The sequence below is a fragment of the Elgaria multicarinata genome, chromosome 9 (genome assembly GCF_023053635.1).
Source record: "Elgaria multicarinata webbii isolate HBS135686 ecotype San Diego chromosome 9, rElgMul1.1.pri, whole genome shotgun sequence".
In the NCBI taxonomy this organism is placed as follows: domain Eukaryota; kingdom Metazoa; phylum Chordata; class Lepidosauria; order Squamata; family Anguidae; genus Elgaria; species Elgaria multicarinata.
Window position 1 is genome coordinate 85,966,048 of NC_086179.1, and position 15,744 is coordinate 85,981,791.

The window sequence follows — 15,744 nt, forward strand, 5'->3', positions numbered from 1 at the left end:
TTTTGCCCTCATTTAAGCAACCACTAGTGATATTTTCAAACAGTTTCTGTCAATGGCATCCATTTCTTTTGGGGGAATTACTCCTTTCATCAGCAAGTTCCATAGACCTCTTCCAGTGGCAACAAATGGGTTTCCATATGCAAGGACTACATTTTTCAGTTTCGCAACATAGCGTTTGTTCTTTCTAACCTGAGATTTCCCTGAGAAATTTCCCAGATATTTTATGATGTTCGGTTCTTGCAGTGTTGATGCCAGTCTTAATACGGGTTTTCAATTTTATCAACTAAGCAAGACACCTTTAATGCAATCATAAAGCACCTATCAGGGATGTTGTCATTCTGTATTAGTCCTATTTTCCCTCTAAGCACCTTTAGTTTCTGATTCCCTTGTTCAAGGCCATTATTATTCTCCTTATCATGTGGGGAGATTAGTGCCCAAAGAGGGCTATCGATTGGCATTCAATCCGAATCTGATTTCTTAAGTTTCTAAACCTAAGCAAGGTCACATTCGACACAACTCCTCATTATGTATATGTGTATTTGACAACACAAATCAACTGATATAAGAACGGAAAAAAATATTTTGTAAGGCCAATGAATTCAGACCTGTTAGGGGCTCTAATTACTTTTGATTTCAGCATGTCATGGGCTTTCTCTAGAAGGAGAGTCAGCGGCCTTGACTATAAACCATTTTTATAACATGTAGCATTTAACTCAACCTGCCTGTGGAACTTCAGCTAAACTCCCTGCCCAGCTCTTAGCTGGGTATCATCCCACCATGATTAAACGTGCCACATTTCACGGCTTGACCCTTCAAGGGCATTTAGAAAAGTTATGTTGGTTATAAGATCCTGTCCAACCTGCTCTTCTGTTGGCTGCTGTGTTTGTCACTTGGTGTGAGAAACCTAGTTCCTGACGGGAACAGGATAATTAATTTGCATCCAAAATTCACCGTCACCTGCCACCATCTCTCCACACCCACCCCACCCCACCCCACCCTATGCCCGGTCTTTCCTTATTACAATCCTGTCTCTGCAGAGATTCAGGGATTGTACGATTTCAAAAAACGCTTTTGAGCCTGGGATGTAAGGTTTGGGTTTTATATTGAGGCTTGGAGCTGGCTGCTGGGAGAGATCGCTTTTCCCTGCCAGGACCTGCTGCAATCCATTCAAGCCAACAGCAAGGCTCCTGTCACAGCACACACACACCCCAACAGGGCCGGTGCCAGACTATTTTGCGCCCTAGGCAAGGTGAGCTACTTTCACACACACACACACCCAAAAAATGCCAACTTTTATTTTTAAGAACATATGTTTCCTGGAAAAAATAAGAAGCACAAAACTTGAAACTGCTAAATTTATTTTAAAGTGGAAGAAATACGTTATGCCAATTATAGAAAACAAATTAGAAAGGAACGTCTATGGGTCTAAAATGCATTATTTAATAGGAATATCACCTCCAACTCATCCCCCCAACTCACACACGCGCGCACACACACACTCAGCATCACTCACTCCAAACAAACACATGCATGAACACATGCATTCACTCAAAGACCCCACGCACCCCATTCACCCATACATTCTCTCTCTCTCTCTCTCTCTCTCTCTCTTCCGGGCCAGTTCCGGAAGTCCGAACGTGGAGCCGCCCCACCCCCACCCCAGCGTCCTTGGCTTCGCTTCAGCTGGGTGGGCACAGGGCGCCATCTCACCCGCCCAGGCCCAGCTGAATCCTCAAGCTGGCACGGCTCACAGCCAACGCGCGTGAGTGCTGCACTGTGCCCGGAGCCCCTCTTAGCTTGGCGCTCTAGGCAGCTGCCTGAGTGGCCTCTATGGTAGCACCGGCCCTGCCCCCCAACAAAGGAAACCGCACTTAGGGAAAATAATCTAGACTTTTGGCATTCTAGGAAAAGACAGAAAAGGCTGGGGAAGAGGTGGGGTGTCAGCAGGACAGGCACGACATCATGTGAGTACCGTGCTGCAAATCTGCACACCAGGCATGGCGAGAGTACACTAAATCGCTGGTGTGATGGAGCTCTCAGTTGCTATACCAAGATATATTGGCTGTGAATTTTTTTAAAAAATAGGTTGGATGAACGTTGGTGCATCGTTGCATGAGAGAGCCCAAAAATGCAGAAGAGAAGAGTAACAACAGTGCAATCCAGACTTGTATCATGTGAGAAAGGTCTGTCAAAATGTCATGCAGCTGCATCATACGCAAGGTGACCTGGAAGCAAGTTCCATTGTGTTCAATGTGGCTCGCTCCCTAATAAGTGTGTTTAGGATTGCAGCCTCAGTGAAGGATTATATCGAATCTTTTATGGTACTCTGTCTTTGTTTATCCTAGGGCTCATCTACACCAAGCAGGATATTCCACGATGAAAGTGGTATATAAAAGGCAGGAGCCACACGACTGCTTTATAGCGGTATTGAAGTACACTGAAGGGTTTACACTACTGCTTTATAGTGGTACTGAAGTGCACTAACAACTGTTGGGGCCCAATGACACCTCCACACCAAGCAGGATATAACACTATGAAAGCGGTATATGGTATGTGTCATGGGCCATAGCTAGACCTAAGGTTTATCCCTGGATCGTCCAGGGATCAAACCTGTTCATCTAGGTAACACACAGGGGATCCAGTGCTCAGGCAGAGACGAACCCTGGATGATCCCAGGATAAACCTTAGGTCTAGCTGTGGCCTTGGGCCCCAACAGTTGTCAGTGCACTTCAATACTGCTATAAAGCAGTAGAGTGGCTCCTGCCTTTTATATACCGCTTTCATAGTGGAATATCCTGCTTGGTGTAGATGAGCCCCTAGACATAAATTTACCATCAAACCTGGCTTTACAAAGAAGGTTTGCGATAGTGACCTAGAGGTGATAAACTCTATATCTAATTGTCAATCTCTTGATCCATTTACCCAGTTGCTGCCTTTATTTTGGGGGAAATTAATTTTTAAAAAGGAGCAATTGTTTTTGAAAGCAGCCTTTGAATTCCATCCTGTCTGCCTTTTATAGCGTTACTTCAAATTATCCCATTTAAATGCATAGTCAAGCCTGCATCATTATTCTTCAATTTGTCTAAAATAAGAAAGAGCAAACAGATCTAGAAAAAAGTATTCCACACATTAGGATGATAGTTTTCTTGACAAGGACATATTGTAAATTCAGATTACTACAGAATAACTCAAAGATGAATGGTATTTTAAAAACTAATTAATGCAAACATTTATATATTGTATTTAGATAACATAATCAAGCATTCTTAACATTTTAAAGCCTAGAGATTTATTGTTCTACCTAGAGTTACTTTGGCTTGGCATTGTGCTATTTTTCATGGGTTAATTGCCCAATCATCTGTATGCAATGACATTCAAGGACTTTAAAACAATTAAAGACATATAAAATATACTTGCCAGGAGCTTCAATTACATATACTTTGCTTTTCAGTTACTACTACTGAAACTGCTCTGAAACATGACGAATGATGACACTGCAATATCAGTGAGATCTGTCAAAGGTTCTAAACCTGGCAGCGTATTGTTGACCGATTCAATGTTTATTTATTTATTACATTTCTATACCGCCCAATAGCCGGAGCTCTCTGGGCGGTTCAAAAGGAAAATGACTAAACGTTCAAAAACATGGAAGAATTCAAATCTTTGCTTTGCTGCCGTTGACATAATCATGGTTGAGCATAACATGACCCCCCCAGAAGGAAAGGGGATCCAAATTGAAAGCTCAAAATAAATTGTTCCAAAGGAAGAAGACATCATTCTGAAGCCAGCATAAACCATGCAAAGTCCTATTATAGTACACAGATTCCCAATATATTTGAAGCTCAAACAAGGAGCGATTTCAGACGGGGTGGAAATCACATTTCTCTACAGTTCCTTTGCCTCCTGCTTCTGTCCCACAGTAGGGGTGAGCAGCTTCCTCTTTCTTCACACTGGGAAGAAGGAGGAAGCAAGGAGCGACCACGTGGCCCATTCAGTGGGCGTTTTTGTAGCGCAGCTTCTCCTGCACAGCAGGAAATGGCGCCAATTATCACCAGAGCCACGAAGAAACGGATTTTCCGGGTCTTGTTTCGTAGCGCAAAAACATCAGAAGAAGCAGGAGACATGCAGGGAGATTATTGTGTGGCCAAAATGACCTGCGAAGATCCGTGAGTGGCCAGTCGCGTGCGTGCAATAAAATGCTCTTCTGAAGAAGCTCAAGGTTACACAGAGTTCTGACTTTTTCTTTCTCCCCCTTTTAAAAAACCCAAATCAGTCTCAGGAGGCTGGGAATTGGGTCAGAGAAAAGCATGTTTCATCCAGGAAAGAGACAGATGTGAATTACATGGCTAGCCTTAATGTTTTCAGAAATAGCTGTTAGCCATCACATTGTTATCTGGTACCTAAAACACCTTTCACTGCTATGGAGTTGAACAAAAGAGGGGGGGAATACTTTGAGAGCCCCATCGTTAGTTGCTATTTGCTGTGCATTATGTCTGTGTAACCGATCCAGCGAAGTTTCGGGGCAGGATATTCCATGTTCAATCCTGTCCATAAATCATGATGGTTGTTGCTTTGCAACTGTGATGCTGTGGGGTTTGGTGGGGCATCAGCAGTGAAAGTGGTGCCATGTAGAAAGCCCCCTGTTGAAGAGTTCTGGGGAACTCTAAAGCTTGCACAGTCTTTTCGTGGGATTTTGGTTGGTCCTAATAAAGGTACTACCTAACTAGGTTTTAGATTCCCCCCCTGCCCCGGATTTGGATTTTTTAGTCATGGATCAGTGTGCTGTCTTTGGGTTTGTTTGTTTTTTATAGACTCTGTTCAGACGACACGGTGGTTAAGCACTTTGAGCTAAACATTATGGCTGGGTTTTATCCTGGTTGTGCTTTTTATATTGTATTTTGTATTTGTGCTTTTAACCTGTTGGTTGTTTTATTATGGTTTTAATTTTTGTGAACCGCCCAGAGAGCTTCGGCTATTGGGCGGTATTAAAATGTAATAAATAAATAAATAAATAAATAAATAAAAAACCATTCCTAACCATGGTGGTCCATATCCATAGTTTAAACTCACTAACTGTCATGGGCTGAGCCCATGGTTCCTTTAAGAGAACATCTTTTGCTTCATCCCAGGGAGAGGGAGCGGGGTTTCTTTGTGTCTGAAAAGGGAGTAGCAAGGGAAATGCCAAGGCTGTGCTGGGCGAGAAGCGCCTGGCATCTGATAACGCCTCTCCGGGCTGGTACTGGGGGGAAAGCAACAAGTTGCAGCTGTGCAATGTCTGGGAGCGTTCCCCCTCCCTTCGGGAGAGGTGTGGGTTGCTATGGGGTTTCTATTGGTCAGGGTGGGTCTGGTGACAAGGGGGTCCCAGAAAGGGATAAAAGGCTTAGGCAGCTCAGGGTCCGGTCTCTTTCCTGTGGGTGTCAGGAGTCCAGTGTGTGCATGGTGAGTCAGAGCATCCAGGCCGGGCCGGCTGGATGGCGGAGGCTCCACGCGGCCGCTGAGGGAAGGAGTCGTAATTCGAGTGACGTAAAGTCAAGTCAGAGTGAGCAACAAGAGGCTGAGTCGCAGAGTTGTATGTTTGTTTTGTTTTAAGTCCAGGTTTGGGTACAATTGGGCAAGGGACCTTGCCGGAGTTATGGCTGGTGGGTGGTAAAAGTGGGGAGTGAGTGTGAATTCTATTAGGCCTGAGTGTGTAAAGGGGGAGGATAAGGTATTAGTCCCTGCTGTCCTAAGTGTGTCATTCCTTTGTCCGTGTTTCCCACCCACCCCAAACCTCTTAAGAGTTTACCTTAATGTGGGGACCCTTATGAAAGTGTGTAGTTTGAAGAATAAAAGTGTTTGGTCCCTATTTCTGGAGTGTGGCGTGTTTCCTTGAGAACCTAGACTACAAAGGGTTAACAAGCGGCAGTGAAGGGGCGTGTGTCTGGGCTGGCTGAGTCAGGCCCCCCCTTCTCCAGCCGGGGAATCGCTGAGTCAAACGTAGCGATTCCATCACACTAACCATTTGCTGCAAACAAGTTAGTGGCTTAACCATGGTTTAATGTGGTGTCTGAACAGCCCCTTTATGTATACCTGTGGGTTTCATTTTGTTTTCATGACAGGAGGGGGAAGATATTGGGAACTACTATCTGTCTCTGTAAAAGCAATTTAGGGAAAGAGATTTTTAACTAGAAAATGATCAGACGGGAAATTTTTTATCTGCCACTTTGGTTAATTTGGGCCAAAAGAAAAGTGGAGATTTAAATGAGACCTCTGGGAAAAGACTAACCAAAGTAATCGCATGGAATACGTCTCTTTAGAAACTTCTGATAGTCAACATGGTTTGCATAATCAACATCAGGGGACAGATCAAAGAACGGTGGGCCTATTCAGAAGACACCTTAAACCATGACTTTAACCATAGTGAATAAGGCAAAAAGCTTTATTCACCGTGGCTAAAGCCATGGTTTAAGGTGTCTTTTGAAAAGGCCCAATGAAGAGCCACCAGATGAGAGAGCTCAGGGGTAGACATCAGGTACCCTCCATATATTTTGGACTACAACTCCCATCAGCCCTAGCCACTATGGCCAATGATAAGGGGTTATGGTAGTTGTAGAGACAGACCTCCCGCAAGAAACATTCCAGCCCAATAGCAGGTGGAATTGATGTTTCCTCGGTATTCATGCTACTGTTTTAACTTGGTGGCTTGGGAAATAGGTCTCCTAGCTATGCTCCCCATTTTTAACATGAATATTGGTTAGTCTTCCACCAAGATATGTAGGAACTCCCTCTCTTAAGAAGGAATTCCATTTCCCTTTTGATTTATGCCAAATATCAACTGCTGATGAGCCGTACAATTAACTATCTCTTGAGCAATCCAGTATTCCCAAATTAAGGTCTTTAAATATATTACTCTATTGAGACTTTATACTAAACGTATGTGGAGTTGGTTGTCCTAGATTTCACCTTGGGCTTAACTATCTTAATAGCTTAATTAACAAAGTGGTTATTAATGTCTAGAAGCAATTAATGTATAACAAATTATTTTAAAATTAAGTCTGGGGGTGTGGAATTAACTTTATAAAAATGAATGTTTTTTCCACATCACCTTAAACCTCTCTAGATGGTAATTTATTGTTTTATCCCATGATGACAATGATTATGGATGCAGAAGGCAAATCCTCAAATGTATAGGAGGAATAAGAAGCATTAAAAAACAAAACAAATGCTGTTGTCAAACATCAGTATTTAACTGATATTGGACCTGCATACTTATAGCATCGGATGATGAAGTGAACATATTTTGTAAGAATTTTGATTCCATTCATGATTACATGGTTTGGGTCAGAACTGGTTTGGCAGAGTAGGAAATTCTCTCTCAAATATTTAGATGGTGTGAATATTCCCCTTTGAACGATCCTGTTCAGTGACAGTGTTTTCTTTATTTGCTGCTGCATTATTGCTATTTTCCCTCCAAGATGCTTTTCCTTCCTTGCCTTAGCACATGTCTACATTAAAGAAAATGTAGACATACCCTTACCATGTCTTCTTCTTCTGGGGTCTTTCGGCATTGACTAAGGCTCCTTTAGACAGTGACCAACAGTGACTACATGATTTGTAATTGAAAACTTCCCCTCTTAGCAATGCCTCATAAAATTAAACTAAACAGCACCATCTAGTATCCTGTGATATCCCGTGATAATTTTAAATAGTGCATTATCCCTGATCATTTTAAAAGCGAGATTATTGGGGAAAGGTGTGGGAGATGTCTTGGAGGTTGATGGTGTCATGTAAAGGACCTGCAAACTTCCATGAGTGTCCAATCATGAGTGTACAATAAATCACATGTAGAGAAGCTCTAGTCACATAAGCAATCACAGCCAACTAAGGGATAGTGAATGGGATGGAATCATGGCAGTATACCTAATACGATGATGTCCATAAGTAAAACAAAAAACCCAACCAATCAGATTTGGTTATGTATACAGTATAATCACTGAGAAAGCTGGAGTTGTGACAGGCGATGATAATTTAAACAATTAAATGATCACAAGAAGTACTGAAAAGTCTTCAGAAGGAGTAGGCATTTTTCTGCACTGTCGAAAGCCTTTGCAAAAAACATGGAATGTTTCAACTCAGTCCTAAAAGAAACCTAAAAATGATTTGCACGCTGATTTGTTAAAATGGGAACTCCATCCAACAAGAAGTACTATTCACAGCTTCACATGGTTTTATTTGGACTCAACCACTGCTTTAGTTCTGTTGCCAGCCAGCAGAACAGAAGACTATGATTCATCTCGATTAATTAAGCATATTTCTTTATTTATAAGGTACCTCTATCTGTTGGAAGTGAAATATGATTCTCTCTGGGCTGCCTTACTCATGCCTGTGTTTAGCACTCTACACTTGATGACTCACAGAGAAATGGGGGAACAGACTCCATTGAAAAAGCTTTGCATTTGAGCCAATGTGAGACCTCTCTCTGTGGTATGCAATCTGTGATGGCTTATTCATACGGACATCATCCATTTGATGCTGCATTCGTGAGCATGCATGTGTAAGCTGACCCTTAAGTGCACGGTAAAATAAATAAATAAGCTAACCCTTGCTGTTGGCCAAGAAGTTTTCCATTCCTGCATTGCTTTGTGCCTCTTAAAATGTCACTCAACTTTCCGTCACTGGCTAGTGGGTGGGATGGTGGTTTTTTCACTTTTTGATTTTTGATTGACATCTGTGGAGTGGGAAGACTAAACTGATAGAGAAAAATAGTGTGCTGAGCAGGAATGTTTCTGTCTTCTGTATGTGGGGGTAGGAGGGTGGAAGCAAACCATAAAGTGCATGAAGTGACCCTTTCTGGGCTGTGTAGTTCTGGATTTTAAGAGTTCATAGTTTGTATTAGTAAGTAACCTCCCCGCTATGAGCACCATCACACCCTATAGTTTGCACACAGGTACACATTTCTGAGTACATAATACAGAACTACCACACCATATGTACTCTGCCATTTGGCCTTTTTACTTCAAGTGTAAAAATGTGGACGAAGCAGTATGGTGTAGTGGTTAGAGTGTTGGACATGGACTCCTGAAATCTGGGTCCTAGTCCCAAGTCAACATGAAGCTCACTGGGTGATTTTAGGCCAGTCACTGACTCTCAGCCTAACCTACTTCACAGGGTTGTTGTGAGGATAAAATGGAGAGAAAGAGGCCCATGTAAGATACCTTTGGATTCGTTGCAAGAGGAAAAAGGGCAGGATGTAAATGAAATAATAAATAAATATAATAACAACATGTCAGTAAATTCCATTAAAATACTGCATTACCTTGTTTTTCTGATTGCGTCATTTAATTCTTTATGAAACAACACTGAAATTCACCTTAGAATAAATCCCAGTAGGTCCAGTTATGTTTTTCACAATAAAAATGTAAGCCCATATTTTATGTAAAAAAGCAAAACAAATAAGTATACCCATCTAACAGTAATGAAATGCTGAACAACATAAAAACCTGTACTAATTATCTCCCCACAGCTTAGGCAGGGCATTTCACTATTCATTTTCTTTTACAGTTTAGTAATAAAACCTTAATTTTGCCTCACCCTTACCTCAAAAGCCTGCTCAACAAAATGTTGTAAACTAAGCTAAACACAACCAGTCAAGTGTCTGCCATAAAAGGCTCTATTTGGATTTATTAGGCAAACATAAGAGGAAAGCTTTTTGTAGAAAAGATTTAATATATGGTGAATTGTATAATAAAACCGAGATAGCCAGCTAGTATGTAGTTTCTCCTAAATTTTATATCACGCCTAGCACTTCCTGTGATTTTAATCATGCTCGTGAATCTGTTTATATCATATTGTCAAAAATAATAGGCCAGAATTTTAACAAAGCTTTTACTCCCAAATCATTTTGTGCCTACAAAGACTTGAGTTCTCAAATATTACAATCTGACCTGGACCATTTCAATTTTGATCATCTGTTGTGCAATGTACTTTTGCATGCATAATCAAAGCAGTTAAACTTTTCCCACTTTTTATGAATGGATACAGCTGGTGTTCAGATTTTCTAATTTGGGGAAGAGGGACTGGAGTTAACATCTTTTTACCTCTCAATATGAGCCAAGAACATCTAATAACCCCAATGATGTTAAGCCAATTTACTTATTTATTTCCTGCATACATCTCCTGCTCTTCCTTTGAAGAATTCAGAAAGGCTTAGGGCAAAGAAAGATATAAAACCTGATGAGTGATAAAGTTGTTTGGTAGTGCTGTTGCTTCTCCCATATGCTAGGACCTGGTTCACACATGGAAAACATGGCTGTTAATAATGAAGTGGGAGCAAGTGAGCATGCATGCTCCTGCCCATTCATTCCTGTTAAGTTAAACAACCCAAGAATTCTCCATAACTGGGTTGTGTATTGTGATGTTCGAACTTGGAATGGAAAGTTGTTGGGGGAAGAATCGCCCAGACTTGTAACCCATGGTTTGTTCTTGGTTTACAAGTCTGTGTTGTTCTATTTATTTATTAAAACATTTGTATCCCGCCCTATATCACTAGGATCTCAGGGCAGCGTACCCACAACAACCTCCAATTCTGGGTTCGGACATCATGAGAAACAACCCAGAGATGGAGCATGCCTTTGATGTTTAACTCATTAGTGGCTCTCACTTGTTCATGGCTACTCAGGGTTTAAACCCTGGGTATCTGTGATGTGTGAACAGGGCCATTATCTTTTCTTTCTTGGTCTGAGCTGTGGGGGGAGTAGAGAGGTCTTCCTGAGTGTCAGTGTTGTTCACTGTGAATCTGAGAAGTAACCGGTGTGATGGGTACCCATGAACTAGTTCCCATATATCACCAACGTCTTGCCACTTCAGCCATTTTCTACTTTACTTACCAGACCTGGGTACCATTCCCCAAGTCTAAAATCATTCAAGCTGAATCAGATGTGTTTATATTTTGGGACTCTTGCACCTTTAATATAGCTTCAAATAGCAATTGGGAAGTGATAGGGTTGGGCACATATTTAATAAATTTTAAAAGGACAAGGCCAAAACAACAACAACATATCTGTTCTGGCATGTGCATTTGGTATGTGGGTATGTATACCCATGCCCCAAAAGTGTAGTATGAACAGGGCCTTCAACAATTCTGGAAGATACTGGAATTCTGTTTTGTTCTCACTTCCCTGAGCAGTTAATAATAATAATAATAATGATGATGATGATGATGATGATGTATTTATTTATTACCCACCTCTCTATTTGGATGAGCATTATAGGGCAGCCTTATTAATATCAGTTGCCTTGTGAGGAGAGAGTACTGGATATTTGTCTCTTTATGATGTACAGGTTGAAGAGGTGGTAAACAGTTCAGGCCCACCAACTTGTGACCAGAAAGCCAACCACAGCTCAGCAGCTATGCTTGACCATTCCTTTGTTTTAGTAACTCCAGGCAAGCAGCAAAAACAGGGCAATTATTGCACACTTGACGGGCTGTCATAAATGAGCTTGGTGGTACGCAAAATGTGCAGGCCTGGGAGATTCAGGACAGAGAATAGGAAATCCTTCTTCACACAGCACTTACCGTATTTCTTCGATTCTAAGACGCACTTTTTCCCCCATATAAACATCTCTAAAAATGGGGTGCATCTTGGAATCGCGGGTCGTTTATTATTTCTTAGACTCAAAGCTTTTTTTCCGTTGGTGGTACTGAAATTAGTGTGCGTCTTACAATCGATGGCATCTTAGAATCGAAGAAATACGGTAGTTAAACAATGGAATTCGCTGCCACAGGAGAAGGCTATTAATGGCTACTAGTCCTGATGGATATGTACTGCCTCCGGTATCAGAGGTGGTAAGCCTGTATACATCAGTTGCTGGGACCATGGGCAGGAGGGTGCTGTTGAACTGTGCCCTTGGTTTGAACCAGCATGGCTCTTCTTACGTTCTTATAAAACTTATAGCACTCTCATTTTGTAGCCCATCATTCTCATCACCATAACTAATTTTAGATACAATATTTCCCCCCTCTACTACCTCCCCCTATTCTTAAATGGAGGGCTCACCCCTCTCCCCTAGTAATTTGGAAAAGCAGCAGGTACGGGACAATACCCTATACATGCTTGGTTGAAAGAGACTGTTTTACTATAGCATTGCAGCTACATGATTGGCAGCAGGATAGGGATTATGGACAAAGTAGCTAACAATGCCTTTCCAATTACCCCTTTGTTGGATCTCCTTGCCTTCTCACTTACAAAGAGTCTTCCTTTTGCTCCAACAGCTCATCACCAAAGAGGCGAGCAGCAGTGGAGCCATTGAAAAGCTGCAGTCAGAGCACACAAACAGACAACAGCACATCAAAGACCTAGAGGCAAGACTAGAGGTCAGTGTCTGTCAGCTTGCTGGTAATTGCACTCCTGAGTCACTATAAGGCAACATTTGTGGACGCAGATGGACATTTCCATTTAATTTCCCTGTATGATTCCCCCCCCCCCCGCTTAATGTTAAATTGTCCGTTCCATAAAGATAGTCAGATTTGCCATTAACAATGTTCGAATTCAGGGCCCTTGGAGAAATACACCCTTCCTCTTTGTGTTGTTTTTTTTCCACATAGAGAACTCTTTGTACAAGTAGAAACGGGGCAAATATTAAGCTCAAATGTTGGGAGGGATAAATAGATACAATTTTGATTAAGGCCCTTTCTACACCAACCTTTTTTCCAGGGATCGTCCCGGATCATCCCTGTGCATCCAAATGTGAAGGATGATATTGGCTTAGACTGGTGCGCTAGCTATGACTTTACCTGGACATGGATAGCTTTTCTTTAGTTATCTGTGCCCTGGTAAACTCCTCTTAGGTCTAGTGCAATGTGTTGTGTGTTGGGAAGCTTTTGAAAATGGTCCTGCAACTTCAGTTACTTCAAAATATTGCTGTGAGATTGCTAGTTGGGACTGGGTGATAGAACTGCAAATCTGAAGTAAAAGCAATGTCCAAGCCCAAGAGCTATTGCTCAACTTCTTTTCCTATATGTTTGTTGCCTAACAACAAACCAGGGGTTAAAACTTTGGGTTGTTTCCCCCTCAACAACCCAGAGTTCCAGGTTTACACTTCATCCTTAACAACCCAGGAATGGGGCGTTTGTGGTTTGTTTTCTAAATAGGGTGTAAAGCAGAAGTGGTGAGTGTGTGAGAGGCAGCACATTCACTTGTTCCCATGCAGCCCCAACCAACCATGGGTTAATTAACCTATGGGTGGACATTACATGTGAACCATGTTCATGGTTAGCCTTGGCTTTCCCATCTAAAAATAGGTATAATTGTAACATAACACTTAGATGTGCTGTTTTTGCGTGGGCGGACAAATATAACAACTACAATGTTTATCAACAGTCTCATAGAAATTAGGAAATCACAATTACTGCCTTTAACAATTGACTGCAATAAACTGTTGTTGAATTGATGACTATCTCTCAAAATATAATTAGTCTTTTGAAATTGACAGATTGCATTCATTCTATTGAAATGGATGACTACGATCTTTACATTTATTTGAAACGTTTGACAAATTTATAAAACATTGTGAACAGCATTATGGTTGGGTGCATTGTGGATGGTTAGCATATATCTCGATTAAAGTTAGGATATTAATATGGGGAGTGTTTTTCTGCGCTGTGTAACATGTGACGTGTTTTTGTATGTTTCACATATTTGTCGGCTTATATATATTATATTATAGAAATTCATAATGATAACACATTATGACCATTATTCTCAACTTTACATTTTATGGGGTGACAAGGCTTTAACCCCAATTAAGTCCTTATTAAGAATGAAAGAAACCCCTGTGATCTAGTCTGGAAGTGATGCAGGCCAAATGGGTATCTGGTCAATTGAAGACTTTGGCCATGTGGTGAGCAAAATGTTATCTTTTTTGTTTTTTTAAATGGTGATCACGTGTCAAAAGATTGCCTATTTCCATTCTCTAGCTTGTATTAGTTTAGGCATACAAAATCCAACTATTCTTATCTGGCATTTAATTTACTCTTAAGCAACCAGATTGGAGAACACTCCTGGTGTGTTATTGGCTGTAGTAATTAATTAAAACCAAGAATAAAGCAGGAAGGAAGCGAAGAACGAAAGTGCTTTTAAGTATCTTCCACAGCTGGTGGTGACAGCACCCTATTTATATTTATAATAAGGAAAACTAAGAATGGTCCCCGCTCCCGGCTGTGCTACACTCCTCATTTCACATGGAATGTAGACCCAATATTGTGGCACAATAGGAACAGACTGATCTCCAGTATTGTGTTGGGTGTGTGTATTGTAACACAATATGAATAAGCAAAGATGCCAAAACCAAGGATTCTACAATATACATTTCATTTATTACATTTCTATATTACCCATTAGCCAAAGCTTTCTTGGTGGGTTACAGAAATTAAAAACCTTAAAAATAGAGTAATTGTACATAATATAAAGAACAGTTTACGTACATATAAAAAGACAACACACACACACACAATTTTAAGAAACCCCATGTGCCAGAGAAAGGTCTTAATAATAGGGGGCCACTACCAAGAAGGCTGTCTCTTTTGTTGCCACCTTCTGAGCCTCCCTCAGAGGAGGCAACTGGAGGAGGGACTTAGATGATGAATGTAGTGTGTTCCTGCCAGGAAGGGCACTCTGTTGGGTATTGCAGTCTTGAGTTGTGTAAGGCTTTATAGGTCAAAACCAGCACCTTGAATCAGGCTCAAAAACATATAGGTAGCCAGTGCAAGCGGGCCAGGAATTCAACGTTACGTTCGAACCGGGTCAATATGTATAGGTTCCATATTCATGTCAATGAATGGAGCCTATGGATTCATGTGCGAACGCCTAGACACATTTGGGTGTACATACATTGATCTTGTTCAAATGTGGTCCTTCAACATGTGCAAGTTGGGGATTGGCCAGACACACACATGCGCGCACGTGCGCACACACATGCATGGATGTGTTCATTTCTACAAGTATGAACACGTGAATGGGGCAGACAGAGTGACTGAATAAGATTTTCAGTGATTGGGAGTGCAGCTTCTGTGTCCGTGCACGACCACAAAATCAGAACAATTCCCCTCCGAAAAAGAAACGAATATTGATGAATTAATTATACGAAGTAAGAGCCTGTATACATATTCACTCACTTTCCATAATTTATACATGATCCAGAATTTGACTTTTCTTGGTGCGTAATTTGGATGGTCTGAGGACAGAATTTTATTTTATGTTGCACAGATTGTACGTAGCCCTGCATATACGTATTGTCAGAAGGAATATGACTTTGGGGATCGATAAGAAAATAATTCTTTCACTGATGTCATGGGCAGGCAGAGTTAATCTTTGTAGAGATTATAAATTGTCAAACCGAATGAGATAGGGCTTTGATGGCCAAATAGACTCTGTACTTTTGGCTATAGCCCCAGTTCCTGACTATACACTGCAAACACTTGACAGGGATCTGTAAAACAGTAAAACCTGGATGTGCAGTCCAATATACACTGCAATCATACCAGCTTGTCAATATGCAGAGCAACAATTCAGTTAAGGAGCTCGGTGATAAATATAATGGAAGGAAAACAATTGGCAATCAGGCCTGGAGAAGGAGTTTAACGAGGCAAGGTTAATTTAAGGGAATCAGCTTTCTGTTTGAAAGGTTTGAAAATGGGACCGGTTTGGCTAATAAAAGGCAGGACCATCTTATAGCTGCAACACAGAGCCTCCTGATTGAAATTAATGG

At 41.3% G+C, this 15,744-nt stretch overlaps 2 protein-coding genes across 2 annotated transcripts in view; both read left to right on the plus strand.

The window, feature by feature from the left end:
- Positions 1 to 15,744, plus strand: part of CDC123 (cell division cycle 123) — a 535,395-nt gene that overhangs the window by 210,846 nt on the left and 308,805 nt on the right. The window lies entirely within an intron of this gene.
- The window catches only part of LMNTD1 (lamin tail domain containing 1), a 135,094-nt gene continuing 123,385 nt past the window's right edge, over positions 4,036 to 15,744 (plus strand). The window contains exons 1-2 of the mRNA XM_063135017.1: positions 4,036 to 4,166; positions 12,229 to 12,352. Coding sequence (XP_062991087.1) covers positions 4,036 to 4,166; positions 12,229 to 12,352 — 255 coding nt within the window. The remainder of the gene's footprint in view (positions 4,167 to 12,228; positions 12,353 to 15,744) is intronic.